We start from the raw sequence: 14,563 nt of genomic DNA on the forward strand, positions 1-14,563 counted from the left end.
GTTACCTGTTAATAGTCAACTAGGCAGTTAGTCAGAGTATAGCAAATTTAGTAATCAGCTAAACTAAGAAAAAGGGTTTATTTTTCATAAATTTACAATAAACTTTGGTTAAATTTATGTATAGTTTGCTGTGAGACTGATATGAAAAAGGGGCCTAATCTATACATCAAGGCTGGTCCTGCGAAAATGTAAAGAAAGTCTGTCTCTAAATAAGCTGACAGGATAGAATTTAGGCAATTAAAAAAAATATATTTTCACCTCAGCAGCTCGAACAAGGGTACTTTGCTTCTTAAAAACAGTGAGCAAAATGCGATTTTGCTCACTGAATCATTTTGTCTCACTCAGTGAGCAAAATCGCATTTTGCTCACTAAGCGTGTTTCACTCAGTGAGCAAAATGCGATTTTGCTCACTGAGTGAGACAAAATGACATTCAAGTGACCTTTATAGTCAAATGTCATTTCAGCATGCGGGGTCTAATACAAGTTCGATATACTTGGGTTCTATTATCTCTGTCCCTCTAGGTATGTTCTCACTGCTTAGGGTGAAAAATTTTGTGTACTACACGAGATCAAAGTTATTTACATCTCGTGCGCTTTTGAATCCCTTACTACGCTCAAGATTCTAAATTAGATTCACTCGCTACGCTCGTGAATCTATTATAGAATCTTTCGCTTGCACGGGACTCAAAATAAGCACTCGAAGAAATATCAAACTTTGATCTCTTGTTGTACAAATAACTATTGAATGTACTCAAATATGTTTGTGCAATGAAATAGCATTGTATTGTGCTTCAGTTCATTTGTAATTTTCAATGTATTTGTGTTGTAATGGTAAGTAGCTATGTATACCGGGTGTGGCCTGTAATATAAGCAAAAAATTAAACTGTAGGCTGAACTCCTCATACTGACCAACATTAGTTCAGTGACTTTTAAAAATAACTTGTGGTTTGATTTTTAATACACTTTAAAGTTTATTCTAAGACGCAATGTATTGCGAATTTTGTTAGGTTTAAGACGTGACAAGCAACGTCAATCACAATGATATGGCGTGGCGATGGCGTCCATTGAAGATAATATTTATTTTGTATGAAAAATAGGGAGTCTAAATACTTCATAATTTTTAAAAGTTGTTGAACAAAAGTGTCACCGTTTGAGGAGTACAATCTATGTTTTAATTATTTGCTCGTGTTACAGGCCACACCCGGTATGTATAACCAGAAAATTAATTTTCTGCATGACACTGCACAAATCTGATGGGGGATGTGCACCAAATTTGCTAAAGTAAATTATAGTCTTGAAATTTGTAATATCTAAAGATAAAAAAAGGAGGAATGATATCCTATGTATCTTATAACTCTTATAAGTTTGTGGACAAGGAACTTAGGGAATTATAATAATTCATATCATATTCTTTAAATATTAGAAAAGTATAAACAAAGGCAGAATTTGTTGACAAGCCTTAAGTGTAAATTGCATTTTTCAATGTCTAATTGTACCTACAGTAAGAAACAGAAGTAGCCACTATTACAACAATTGTACAGTCAGCATCATATAGTAGGTAGCATCCAAAGTGTTCAAATAGTTTAGTACACCATTTAATTTGTATGATGTACTGAACTATTTGAATACTTTGGATGCTACCTACCTACTATATGACGCTGACTGTACAACCTACTTATTTTGACTATTTTGTAAACATTTCATTTATAAAGTATGATTGGTAGGTAAGTACCTATACCTACTATTGATTACCCTATTTGTCCTATTATGTCCTATTTATATTAAATATCATTAAAATCTGTAATATAGCTCAATCCAAGACATAGGACTATTTGATTTTATAATAAGTAAATTAACTTGTAAAGGGTATATTAACTTTACCATCACATCTGTGATACCCTGATACCTCAGTTATTAAAATGTGTTCATACTGTGTGATTGTACTGATTGTGAAAGTTTATATGTTCAAAATCCATTAGCATAATGATGTTAGCCAATTTATTTATTTCGCACAAAGTTACATACTTACGTAATTAATAACTTTGCTGACTTTAAGACCTAGAAATAATTTAGTCCAGTGTGTACTTTAATATTCTAAATTAAATCGATTATAATATGACTATATATTTTAATTTCAATTCTATTGACTGTGTGCTTGACATTGGCGCCGGGCGGCCGTGTTAGTTATTAGACTTATTAGCTTATAATATAAGTTATTTGAATATTGACATAACTACCTACCCATTAATGAGCCAAATTTAATTTCTAAGATTTGACCCACACTAACATACAATGTACAAACTAAACAGCAATGAACAGGCAAGTTTCAAAAGTATTTCAATATATCAAAGTTTTTATTTTATTTTTACCCATAAATACCTACCTATCATGCATTTTAATCAAAATGACTAACTCAATTGCTGTCTATACATTTTATTAACGAACTAAAATTTCAGTCTCAAAGAACTTAAAGTAACCAATAAACAATACCTACTTATATCTAGGTACATACCTATATCTAAAATACGTAAACGTAGAATAAATTTAAAAGTGGAAAAATTACTGTCTTGGGTGGGACTTGAACTCACGGCCTCCGGATCGATACTCCAGCGCTCTGCCATCTGAGCCACCAAGACCTCATCCATAGCCAGCAAATCTTTCCACCATATTATAGGTCAAGGGGACCCTTAGCGACATCTACCCCAAGAGTGTTACACTTCTTAAACGGCTACCGGAGTTCCAAGTCATATTGGAAATTCACCAGTTACGATGTGCTACCCATACTAATTTTAATTTTTAACAAGCAGAAACGTCTGCGAACGATGCTATTAAGCTTAGAATAAATTTAAAAGTGGAAAAATTACTGTCTTGGGTGAGACTTGAACTCACGGCCTCTAGATCGATACTCCAGCGCCCTGCCATCTGAGCCACCAAGACATCAGCATCGTTCGTAGACGTTTCTGCTTGTTAAAAATTAAAACTAAAATACGTAGTCGGCTAGCGATGTATATTTTTAAGGACTATTATTCTTTGCAGATGAATTCTTCATCAAAAAGGCCATACCGTGAACTCTGAAATGTTTTTCTAAGTCTTCTGGATCGTCGAATTGATCCCGACAAATTTGGCATTGGTTTTCGCGCAGTGGTTCCTCCTCTTTAACTTTATCCGTGGTGAAATTATTTTTTAACAGGGCGTCAGCATTGTAGCATTGTTTCGAAAGTATATATTCGTTAACGTCGGATATACCATGCTCTACTAATAAATGGGTCGTAAAGGAGGGTTTCACCACGAAGCATTGTCCGCAATCCATGCATTGGTACGCCATGTTGGAATCTCTATGACTTTTCAAGTGCTCTTCCAGCTGTAGTTTGTCTTGGGCTTCGTGACCACATTTTTTGCAAGCTAATGGATTGTTACTAGAGAACGAATCTTGAACGCTGGAAGGCTGTCCAGCGTTTTTTTTATGTTTGCTGTTCGTTGGTACCCTTAATTTTTTCAAAGTTTCTCGGAACCGTTTTCTGGCTTCCCTTCTTTGCTTTCTTTTGAATTTCTTAACGTTCATTTTTGGTATAACTAGTGTCGCATCCAAACAGCGATGCTCTTTATGATCAGCCGCAAAATGAGTCTTGATATCATCCCAGTTTTCAGGTATATCTTTCTTACACAAATAACATTTGATTGTGGTTTCTGCTGGTATCGTGAATTCTGGTTCCGTGATGACTTGCTTACTAGAGGCCGACGCTGAACATTTAAAAGGGCACTCGTTCGGCAGAATAGATATTTGTTCATATTTGCATTTGTAAGTGAAGCTTCTTGTACACTTGTCGCACCTTTTTACTACACGATAAACCAAGCCAGGTTTATCAGGTTTTGGAGCAAAAGCAGGTGCTGTGGCTGACTGGGGTGTAAACTTTCCAGTTTGACCGTGGTTGTTAGAATAATGCTGCAATAAACTGCGGACTTCCCTAAACACTTGACCGCAAGCCCAGCAGGGATAGACAAACGCAGAATTGGTGATATGACCCCTCAAATGATTATCCATTTGATTGTTTAGTACTAATCTTCCGGGGCACATCTCACATTGAAAGAAGATTAAAGCTTTCGCTTCAGTAGCATGACTCTTCAAATGTTTAGCTATAGTGGCTTCATTGAAACACGCTACAACACACAAAGGGCATTTAAACACCCTCTTCATGTGGTTATTCCTCATGTGTGATTTGTATTCATTTGGATGAAATAAGTAACATTGTGGAAGAGGGCACTTGTACCTAGCAGTGGCTCGCATCATCCGAAATCCTTCGCAGTCATGAGTGTATGGATATTGTATCATCTTCTTTGTTAAGGGGACCCCACATTCTGGACAGATGAACGGCCCGTTGCCCGAGTGGAGACGCAAGTGCGCTTTGAGCCCACAAGTTGTTGGTAGAGCAAAGAGACACACTGGACAGGCGTGAACTTTATTAGTATACTGCATAAAATGTTTTGCTCTGTCTTTATTTACGTGTGTTTTAACTGTTATTTCCAGATTACATTCCAAGCACGAGAATTTACTCGGCGTTTTGGCTTTAATTTGTTGCAGCAGAGTTGCTTTCTGGTTGTTAGTTTCTAAGCGTATGCCATGTTTAGCTGCTAGATTATCGAAGTAGCTTGCTGGCAATGGATCTACTTTCAAATCGCTGACGTTGATTGTAGCAGTTTTAAAGGCATGTGACCGGATGTGAGAGAGGAGTTTGCATCTGTTGTTAAACGTTTTCTGTTGATTGCAGTATCTGCACATGTAGGTGATCACAACAGATTGCCGATTGATATGGTATTCATAGCTTGATTTGAAGAGAAATCTGAAAGAAAAAAAAAACAATCTAATATGAACAAATTTTGTTGAAAGTTGAATAGGTCATTTTTTTTTAATAATTATTTTTAACTGACTTAGGCACAAAAGTCTCTGCCACCTTGGGACTCAAATCAAAAACTTAAAATTGTCATTCAAATTTCGCAGGTAATTAATAATAATACCAGTGTATGTGTTCGTTCATGGGGAGGGGGGGGAGGGGAGGTGCTGCCCCCTACAATTCACACATGCGTCTTGCGCATAGGAACGATCTGCCATCTAGCGGCCAATATCGAAAACTTAAGTAACAATAAACAGTACCTCTATTTTATAGGTACAGTTCAACAACATTTTTTTAATAGGGAAACTAACTACGCATACTTACCTGGGTTATGATGAGAAATAGAGAAAAAATCTTTCTTGTAAGTTTCTCTGTATTTATAATTAATTGCTTCCTATAGGTATGTATAATATTTTATATTTCAGTTTGAATGTCAATTTAGAGTTTAAAGCCGGGTATTCATTAGGCAACATTTGTTAATCAACTGTTTATGAATTTGATCACCACGTTTTGCAACAAGTTTACCGTAAACACTGTTTCTGAAACTTAGCAGTCCACACTAGTTTAGTTGTTGCTAGGATGTCGCCCGCCCGAGGAGGTAGTACTATTTCCATGTTTCTAAACTTGCGTCACCCACGTCCACACTCGATGACATCTGTTTATAAACGTTTATAAACTGAATGTTTCGTCTTGTTCTCCACCTAGAGTGGGGAACACAGCAACATGTTTATGCAACAATATTTCATCATCAAAAAAAAAAAAAATATATCAAAAATATACTTTATTCATGTAGGCCTAGCAACAAGCTCTTATGAATCGTAATTAATCTTAATCTAATTATCAGAGCAATTTATTGATGTTAATATTATTCCATAATAAAATTGGATTATTATACATATCAAATTCCTTTCATCCTTGTTTATAAACATGTTTACAGAGGTGATGAAACATTGAGCAACACTGTTTATAAACAGTCACTAAACAGTGTTTATTAACAAAAGTTGCCTAATGAATACCCGGCTTTAATCTTTCCTAGACAAATGTTAAGACAAAATTTCTTCTTTGTGTCTACAAAGATGGTGTAAAGCAAAAAGTTGAACCTCATGGACTTAGTAGTACTTTTAAAATGAAATATTTTGAATAAATACCTACTTTGTTAATTTAATAAAACTTAAATTCATAATAGAATGCAAGTGAATTAAAATCCATTACAAATTCCTAATTACAGCAGGTGCATACATGCCAAGATGAACAATAGGAGAAATATCAGAGATGGCTAGAGTGGACAATTTGGGGACTTAAAATAATTACTAAGTTAGGTTTACAATTTCAATATCAGTTTACCAAAGTTAAGAGGTTTCATCACTGAACGCCCTTTGTCCTGTCACCCACAAACTTATAGGTACGGTTTTAAGAATGATTCCATTTCTTAACACTTCATTCATAACCTATTCAATTTCATGGAACTTAATCAAAATCATAGCGGAAAGGGTTTTACCTGTCACCACAGTCAATGCAGGGATATGTTTTATACCCTGCTGTAGGTACAGGAATGACATAGTTTGGTAGAGCCTTTGTAAATAGAAGATTCTTTATGCTCAGTCTGTCATTTATTGTATCAGAAGCCATGATGTCTTAACGCTGCAACAGTAAAAAATATATTTAAGGAGCATAAAATTGTGTGTAGGTAGATAAGAAAAAAATATATTTATTACTTATAGTTGGCCTTTGCTTATTCATGAATTTTAAAATCATAACATAACATTTCATCGCAAAATTGAATGTCAAATTAGTCCATATATATATCTTTTAATTCAGGCATACCTAAATACAGATATATACATACCTATGAACATTAATATTCTCTTTTCATCAAATAAATGCAACAGTAATATTAAAATAAAATAATGAATTTGTTATAATACCTAAATGTATGTACTCAAATTTCCTTATATATTTTGCAGGGATGGCAACACCGTGATATGCTGGAAATGTTGTAATCATTCGTGCTACTTTGGAATTGCTCTACAATTGGAGATGAATGTAAGGCTATTCTGGCTATTAATAGCAGCACAGTAAATAGCACTTACCTTATAATATCCCATGGTACAAGTTGAAAATGTTGATATTTTAGTTGTATTACATCGATATTCACAGACCTTCCGTGTCTCAAGTTTGACAGTCGTGTGAATGAGTATATTGAGTATTGCTCTGTGATTGGATGAAAAATTTCGCCATCTAGCAAACTCCAAATTTCACTATAGTATTGCCATACTGAAATATTATAAAAGTGTTACCAATTTAGTAAGAAACATATATTTGTGCGTAATGCGTAACATATGAATTACTGTAATATAATAAAACTTTTATGAGTTACTGTAATGGGGTGCTAAATTTACTTAATAAAGACTATATTAATTAATTACTTTTTAATATGAAGTAAGTAGGCGACTTCAATACTTTAGGTTAGGGCGGTTTCACAAGTGATGACGAACCACAAAACTGCTAATGATTTATTTTACACTGCTGGTGTTGAAAACGATAGCCTCGTAGTTAAAAAAAATCGGATCATATCGAAGCTTTAGCAGAGAACATCCACCTACGTATCTATATGCCTCTTTTATTGCTATTGTTTATTCAAATGACAGGGATGCGGAAAGTTTTTAAATTTGGATGTTTGCGGTATTAAACCCCAAGAATTATAATCTTAAGGGCCATATCATAAACCCTCGTAATACAACTATTTCTTACATTCAGCTTACTTTAATTTGTTAGGAAGACTTAACTAAGGCTTTTATCACAGATTTCAGGGTCAGGTTTGGTATATAAGTACGGTTCTAAGTCCTCCATTCTCTATTCGCCCCTCTCTCTCCAGGTTAGGGGCCTTTTATTTAGCAAATTCCGAGGCCCTAAAGATAGTGAATTACATCCTTATTACTGCTCCTGATGTATTTCTGGTTATAGTACCATAGTATAATTCCCAATTAGTTCACAGTAGCAATTAAAATTATTACAAGTAATAAAAATAAAGAAAACAACTGTTACTAAATTTCTTTGGCATATATTACAAAAATGGCACTGTAATTATTATTACTAATATTAAAATTCATCATTTGTACAAAAGCTAGTATAAAAATGGGTATAAAAATGTATACTTAAGTGTATTATAAAATGAAATGCTACAAAATTATTACCTACTTTAGTCTAGGTACATTCATAATATGTATTACACTTATGTTAAAGGCACATTGACATGACTTATGATTAGATATGTAAATTGAATTAAAACTGTTATCTCATAATTTGACCAACAGTATGTAGATCACAATAATAGTACAGTCGCCATCAGATATATCGGAGCGGCCAAGGTGCTCACAAATATCGGAACACGCCTCTATTGTCAGGGCGTTAGAGCGCGTGTTCAGATATTGTGAACACCTTGGCCGCTCCGATATATCTGATGGCGACTGTACCTAACTACTTTTATTATCAGTACAAGTAGGAACAACAGTTACTTATATAAAAGTATAATGACCTAATATGGCACTGGGTCTGATAAGTCTAATTTATACTACACATAATGAAACTGGAAAAAGACAGACAGCAAATTTAGAATTGAAGATGTTTTTTTTCTGTAGTTACAATTTTTTTAACCTCATTGAGACATTTAAATATTGATCTTAATGTTATAAAATATATGTTCACATTAATTTAAAACTAGAACTCTTCAGAATGTGCATTGGTATCAATAGTATTTGTTTGATGAAAGTGGGACAAAATCTCCTTTTCATAAAAGTCATTTTTTAAATAATGCACAATATCAGGCCTTGCATTGAATGCATTTTTATCAATAAAGGAACCATAAAGTGCCCTGTTATGAAGCATATCTTCATCATTAGGCATTAAGGTTAAATAACTAGCTACAGCCATTGCTGCTTCTTCAAATTTATCAGAATGATAATAAGATATTTGCAAAAAATTCAAGGTATCGGCTAGGAATTCAATACCAGATTTAAAACCCAGTATTGAGAGTTTGTTTTGACATTGCTGTCTGCATTGTAACAGGGATAGCATGTTGTTTGACACAGAGATGACGAATTCTGGAGACCACTCTTGCTCCGGTAGGTGCTCACAGGCCACACGGCAACCCATTTCCCAGGCCAAATAATCTGCTATGACTTCTTCCATGGCCATAATTGTTTCCCCCCATTTTTTCTGTTCATAAGACTCCAACCCAACTTTGTGCAAGACCTCAAAATCTTCACTTTCCAAGTCAACCATTTCATTTAGGCTCACTTCAGGCAGTCCAATGTAAAATTTGACATTATTCTTCATCACATCATCCGTCTTATGAGCTTGGAAATAAGTATAGGCGGCTGATGCTGCTTTCTGCAGTGCATTCATTTGGAAGTAACACACATGTAAGTATCCGTAAGGCTTTCGTGATTGAAAATCTTGTAATATTGTATCCTTTACATTACTGTTAATGCGAACTGCTTCAAGTTCTTTATCTCTGCAGTTTATTAAACAATATCTTTCATTTAAATATGATTCGAAAACTTGTAATTCATTAAAGTTTGGTTCAATTTGTGACTGTTTTGCTTGAGTTTTGCATTTTACTCCACAGTTTATAAAGATAGAATTGTAAAGTTTATACAAATGTAAAGATTCTTCAAACTTCGATATGCACTCACTCCATCTCTCGCCAGTGTACGCTTGTACACCTTTTAAATAAATTTTCTCAATTGATAATAGTGATTTACCATTGCACGAATTAAACAATACCAAAATACTCAAATATTTTAAAATAGGAGACATTTTACACGAAATATCTACACGACACAATATTTATTTTTAGTTCGGTCTTCGGTCTACGTAATCTAATCTATTTAGTTTTAACTTTACTCCAATTAAAAGTTTGTTCGTCAGCTATCGGCACGCTATCGGCGAACTTCATTTTCATCGCTTTCAATCTCATCGACAAGAATGACATTTCGCTTTATTTTTCCTGAATGGCAACATTTAGAAAGGGATGAATCATGAATCTAGTATATTACTGGATCTGGCATGAAAGGGGGAGGGGGGAAGTGACCGAACAGAGGGGCTACCGCGAAAACCGAAATTCGCAAATTGCGGGGATCTTTCTCTTTTACTCCAATGAAGGCGTAATTAGAGTGACAGAGAAAAATGCCCGCAATTTGCGAACTTCGATTTTCGCGGTTATAGCCCTGGATAGTCTTATGTATCTTTCAATATTTGAGTAGGAGTAGCAGCGAAAGAGCTATTATTGTTTGTCCTTGTCACAGTCTCACATTTTTTTAATTCCCCACTGTAAATTTAGTATGGATTATGGTTAGCAACAAATCAATTCGACCAATCATAGTGTCGCATTGCGTATGTTTTGTCCCTCACAGAGGCACGCGTATACCACTTCTATGAAGATTATACAAATGTAAAGATGAATCTAGTATATAACTCTTAGATATAACTGGATCAGGCATGAGGGGAAGGGGGGCAAATGGCCGAACGGGATAGTCTTATGTATCTTTCAGTAGGAGTAGCAGCGAAAGCGCTATTATTGTCTGTCCTTGTCAGTCTTAACATTTTTTTTATTCCCCACCGTAAATTTAGTATGGATTATGGTGGGCAACAAATAAATTCGACCAATCATAGCGTCGCATTGCGTATGTTTGTCCCGCACGGACGCACGCGTAAAGCACTTCTATAGGATCCTACCAGGGATGTAACGGATGTGGTTTTATCGGAACCGAAAACGGAAACAGATGTTTTCAATTTAGTTTAACGGAACCGAAAACGGAAACGGAACCGCAAACGGAACCGAAAACGGAACCGGAACCAGAATCGGAGCCTGACTTTTTAACGATGTAGTCGTTTTCCCCTTTCTAGAATAAACCTTCAGACAAAGTTTACACTTAGCCGTGTCCCACTAACTTCATCAAAATAGTTCCAAATCCAACTTGATTTCGGCTTCATTGTGCGTTTTTTTACACACTAACATTCACCACACACACTACACACAGTCAGTAGTCAGTACACAACAGAACACATACGATTTTAATAACACGAATAAAACAAAGTATACAAACAAACAACAAATTAGCGTAGCACGTGGCAAGCGGGGCGATGAGCGAATGACTGGTATGATACTTGTACATATTTGATGTACGCCGCCGCCGTGCGAAGCATTGACATCCGTTATAACTTCCGTTTCAAACATAACGGAACCGGAACAGAAACGGATGTGTAATACCAAACGGAAGTTCCGCCTTAACGGAAACGGAACCGGAGCTCCGTAACATCCCTGGATCCTACCATCAGTACCATCTATAGACAGAGGTCTTTCCTTGGGACCATCCTTGTTCCGTGGTCTTTCGTCCATACCAAGCAAAATTAAACTTTAAATGTCACAAGTAGATAGAGTTATGACTTCTTTGACGCTACTTGTTCCTTCCATAAATATTCTTGGTCACCACACCGGTTTCAGCATTTGTGCACGCATCACCTAAAAATAGTATGCCAATGGTTGATTATGGCGCGTTTGTAAGGGTTCAAAGTATGTTCAAGTGTTATTGTCTTATTGATTCTATCCTTTACAGGTCACTGCTAAGAGAGATAGTCTGGCAAGCCAATTTGATCATGATCAGTAATAAAGCGGGAAATTTGGGAGATATTGTATGAAGGGTCAGTCTTCTAAAAAGATTTTGGATTTTACGTAATTTTCTACTGACAAACATTGGTTTGCCAAATAGAGATGTTGTTTCCTCTGAAGTAAGATAGCAGAAAGTGTCCGGCCATAGTTATGAACATTCTTGGGCATTTCCTTTTAACTTTTTGAAACCTGAAAACTTTTTGGTTATTTCTACTCAGAAACATAGTTTTGTGGCACAATTTCATATAAATACAGTTGTATAATCATCACAAAACTCAGACCAACTCAAAAAAAATGTATAGAAAACTAGGGACTTGTTTTCTTTTACAAATTAAAAAAAACATTTTAAGATTATTTATTTAGGTATTTAGTTTAGTTATTACAAAGCTATGAGCTCTAATTACTATACAATCTTATATTATTATGATAACAACTACTTATAACAAAGCAAAGCAAAGTAGGGAGAACTGTCTTATATCAGTTATATCCTAAGGCAGATTCAGCAGTAAGTGCACATATTATGTATATGTGAGCAGGGGGTTTATTATTCTTTGTATGAGATACATTATCATCACATAATGGGGCGGCAAATCTTACTTGCCTGGGGTGCCAAATCTCTAAAATACGCCTCTGGTGTTGAGGTTTATTCTTATAGCTAAAATCTTAACTTGCCCAAAAAGTAACAGCTTTAGCTTAAACTGAATGGTATCGATCATGTAATCTGAGGAGTAGCGGGTTAACTCATAATTTATTTTAGCCTGCTGCTTTAAACATAAATGTTTTATTTATGCACAGCTTCTTCCCCGTAGTTCCAAGGATTATAAATCTTTTTTTTGTAGTGTATATGTCGCAGTCAAAAGTGTGAACTGGTCAAAAGAACTTTTAACCGACAAAAACAGGCAAAACTGCTTTTGACTGAGCATGTTGGTCAAAAGTAGTTTTACCTGAAAATCATTAGTTAATAGTACTCGCAGAGATAGGTAGGTTAGGGTTATTTTTTTTTTTGCTACGCCCAAAAAACGAAACTGCTGCCAGAAATAAGTATGATTTTCAGGTAAAACTACTTTTGACCAACATGCTCAGTCAAAAGCAGTTTTGCCTGTTTTTGTCGGTTAAAAGTTCTTTTGACCAGTTCACACTTTTGACTGCAACATATATAAAATTAACACATTCGACGCCGCGTACCCGACTCTCGGGCACTCGTAAACTTTACTCAGATGCCGGCATACCCGCTAGTCGGGCAAGAGCTATAAACCTACACGCGACGCCGAAGTGCCCGACAGGCGGGCAAGCATTGCATCTTCACTACCTCAGGGCTGCCACTGCCACCAACAGAAAAAATTGTAAGTCTTCTGATTATTATGTGGTCGAAAAGTTGGTACTTACAGTTGATTATTATATTTTATTACTTCACTTTGTATTTTTATTTACTTTACCTAATGCGATTACATAATAAAAATTCTTATTAGTTGGTTACGTGAAATTGCATACACGGGTATGTATCAATAGGAGTTAGAATTTTCGTAAATCGTACAACCTAATTTGTGTTTACAAATATTTAGTAAGTATAGGTATACATCTATTTCATGAGTACTCATAGGATGATTTTTGTGAAACAAAATTCGGAGAAAAATAAACTAAGAAATTCCACTAAGTACCTAACAACATTCTAACTTCTAAGCGGCAGTTCTCAGAAAAAGACAATAGGTCAGTCATCATAAAATAGCACTGCACTGCAACTGCATGGAAGCAAAACGTAACAAGTAGCTTTGAATAGTTACGATAATTAGTATGTTCGTACACATACAATAAAGTCGCAACTTCTTTGACAAAAGAATGTAGTTACTGTGATCATACACTTAACCCTGGAGATGTTGTTTACCATCCCTTATCTATTTGAAGTTTGCGACCCGGGGTTTTTTTTCAACCCGGTCTCGGTGTAAAATTGCAATCGGAGCCATTCCGTAATGGTTTGTGATGTGCTTCAGACGTTGTTGTGTTGTGTTAATTTTCATTTTGACGACTCGGCTTGTTTTTTGGACAACTGTGATTTCTGCTTTCTTACTGGACTTTGTGGTTTAGCCTGTTGATGATTTGGCTTTGTGTGATTTTATTCATTTCCTACTGCCCCACTGAATGCATTGTGATAATTGATAAAACGGGGAGCCTAAACAGATGAGACAGCAGATTTAATTTTATCCACGTACTTATACAAAAGTTACTTGGCACAGCCCTGAGCGTCCACCGCTTGCCCGACTAGCGGGTTCGCGGCGTGCGGCATTGAGTTGCACATCGTTGCCCGACTAGCGAGTACTGTCGGTTTCTGGGGTATTGTTTGAAATTTTGCCTGGTTGCGAAAGTGTTAATGTTCAATTTTTTTTGGGGTTCCCTTGGAAATTATCCTGCTCAAAATTCTATCTAAAATCTTCAGCTTTTTGGCAAAATGGGCTTACCAATTTTCAACTCCTTAAACCAGCTAGCATAGGCATATGTACTACAATGCACAGTTTGGAAACACCTGCCCTAGTAAAAAAGTCAGATTTTAAGCCCATATTCCATTCCCATATCCTTAATTCTGAGCACATAGAAATCATGTGGATATTTTAATCACAAATTTCATGTACCAGACCGTTTAAATTTTAGTGTCAGGCTTCACACTTTCACAGGGTCAAGAGGTGCTTGGGGATGATGAAGTGGGTGTGTTTGCTTGCATTTCCATTTGCTCAATGCGCTTGTGACGAATCAGGTTTGATAGAATGCCATCAAACGACGTCGTTTTCTTCTTGGCAGAACCGCGGAGCGTGTCTTCGCCCTCCCGTCGCACTCGCAATCGCAGCGAACTTACTTCATCCATAAAATCGAAATCAGACTTTTCTTCTCTTACCGGCGAGACAAGCACTTCAGGCTTACTTTCTTTCGTCACAGGTATTGGTGAAGGCGCTCGACGACCTGAACATTTCCATTCCAGCGACAAACTTCCGCCTTTATCAATAGTATTGTAAAG

General features: G+C 35.9%; 2 protein-coding genes across 2 annotated transcripts; both read right to left on the bottom strand.

Moving 5' to 3' along the window:
- Positions 1–2,957: 2,957 nt before the first annotated feature.
- On the bottom strand, positions 2,958–7,135 carry LOC134789931 (zinc finger protein 532-like). The gene is made up of 3 exons (XM_063760656.1): positions 6,980–7,135; positions 6,388–6,530; positions 2,958–4,838 (listed from the first exon to the last, which is right to left on the bottom strand). Exons 2-3 carry the CDS (start codon positions 6,516–6,518, stop codon positions 3,014–3,016), a joined length of 1,956 nt encoding a protein of 651 aa, XP_063616726.1. The 5' UTR covers positions 6,519–6,530; positions 6,980–7,135; the 3' UTR covers positions 2,958–3,013.
- Positions 7,136–8,354: 1,219 nt separating this feature from the next.
- Positions 8,355–9,798, bottom strand: LOC134789940 (cartilage-associated protein-like). Its single transcript, XM_063760669.1, has one exon. It carries the CDS (start codon positions 9,705–9,707, stop codon positions 8,607–8,609), a length of 1,101 nt encoding a protein of 366 aa, XP_063616739.1. The 5' UTR covers positions 9,708–9,798; the 3' UTR covers positions 8,355–8,606.
- Positions 9,799–14,563: the final 4,765 nt, after the last annotated feature.

The sequence above is a fragment of the Cydia splendana genome, chromosome 4, assembly GCF_910591565.1.
Source record: "Cydia splendana chromosome 4, ilCydSple1.2, whole genome shotgun sequence".
NCBI classification, from domain to species: Eukaryota; Metazoa; Arthropoda; class Insecta; order Lepidoptera; family Tortricidae; genus Cydia; species Cydia splendana.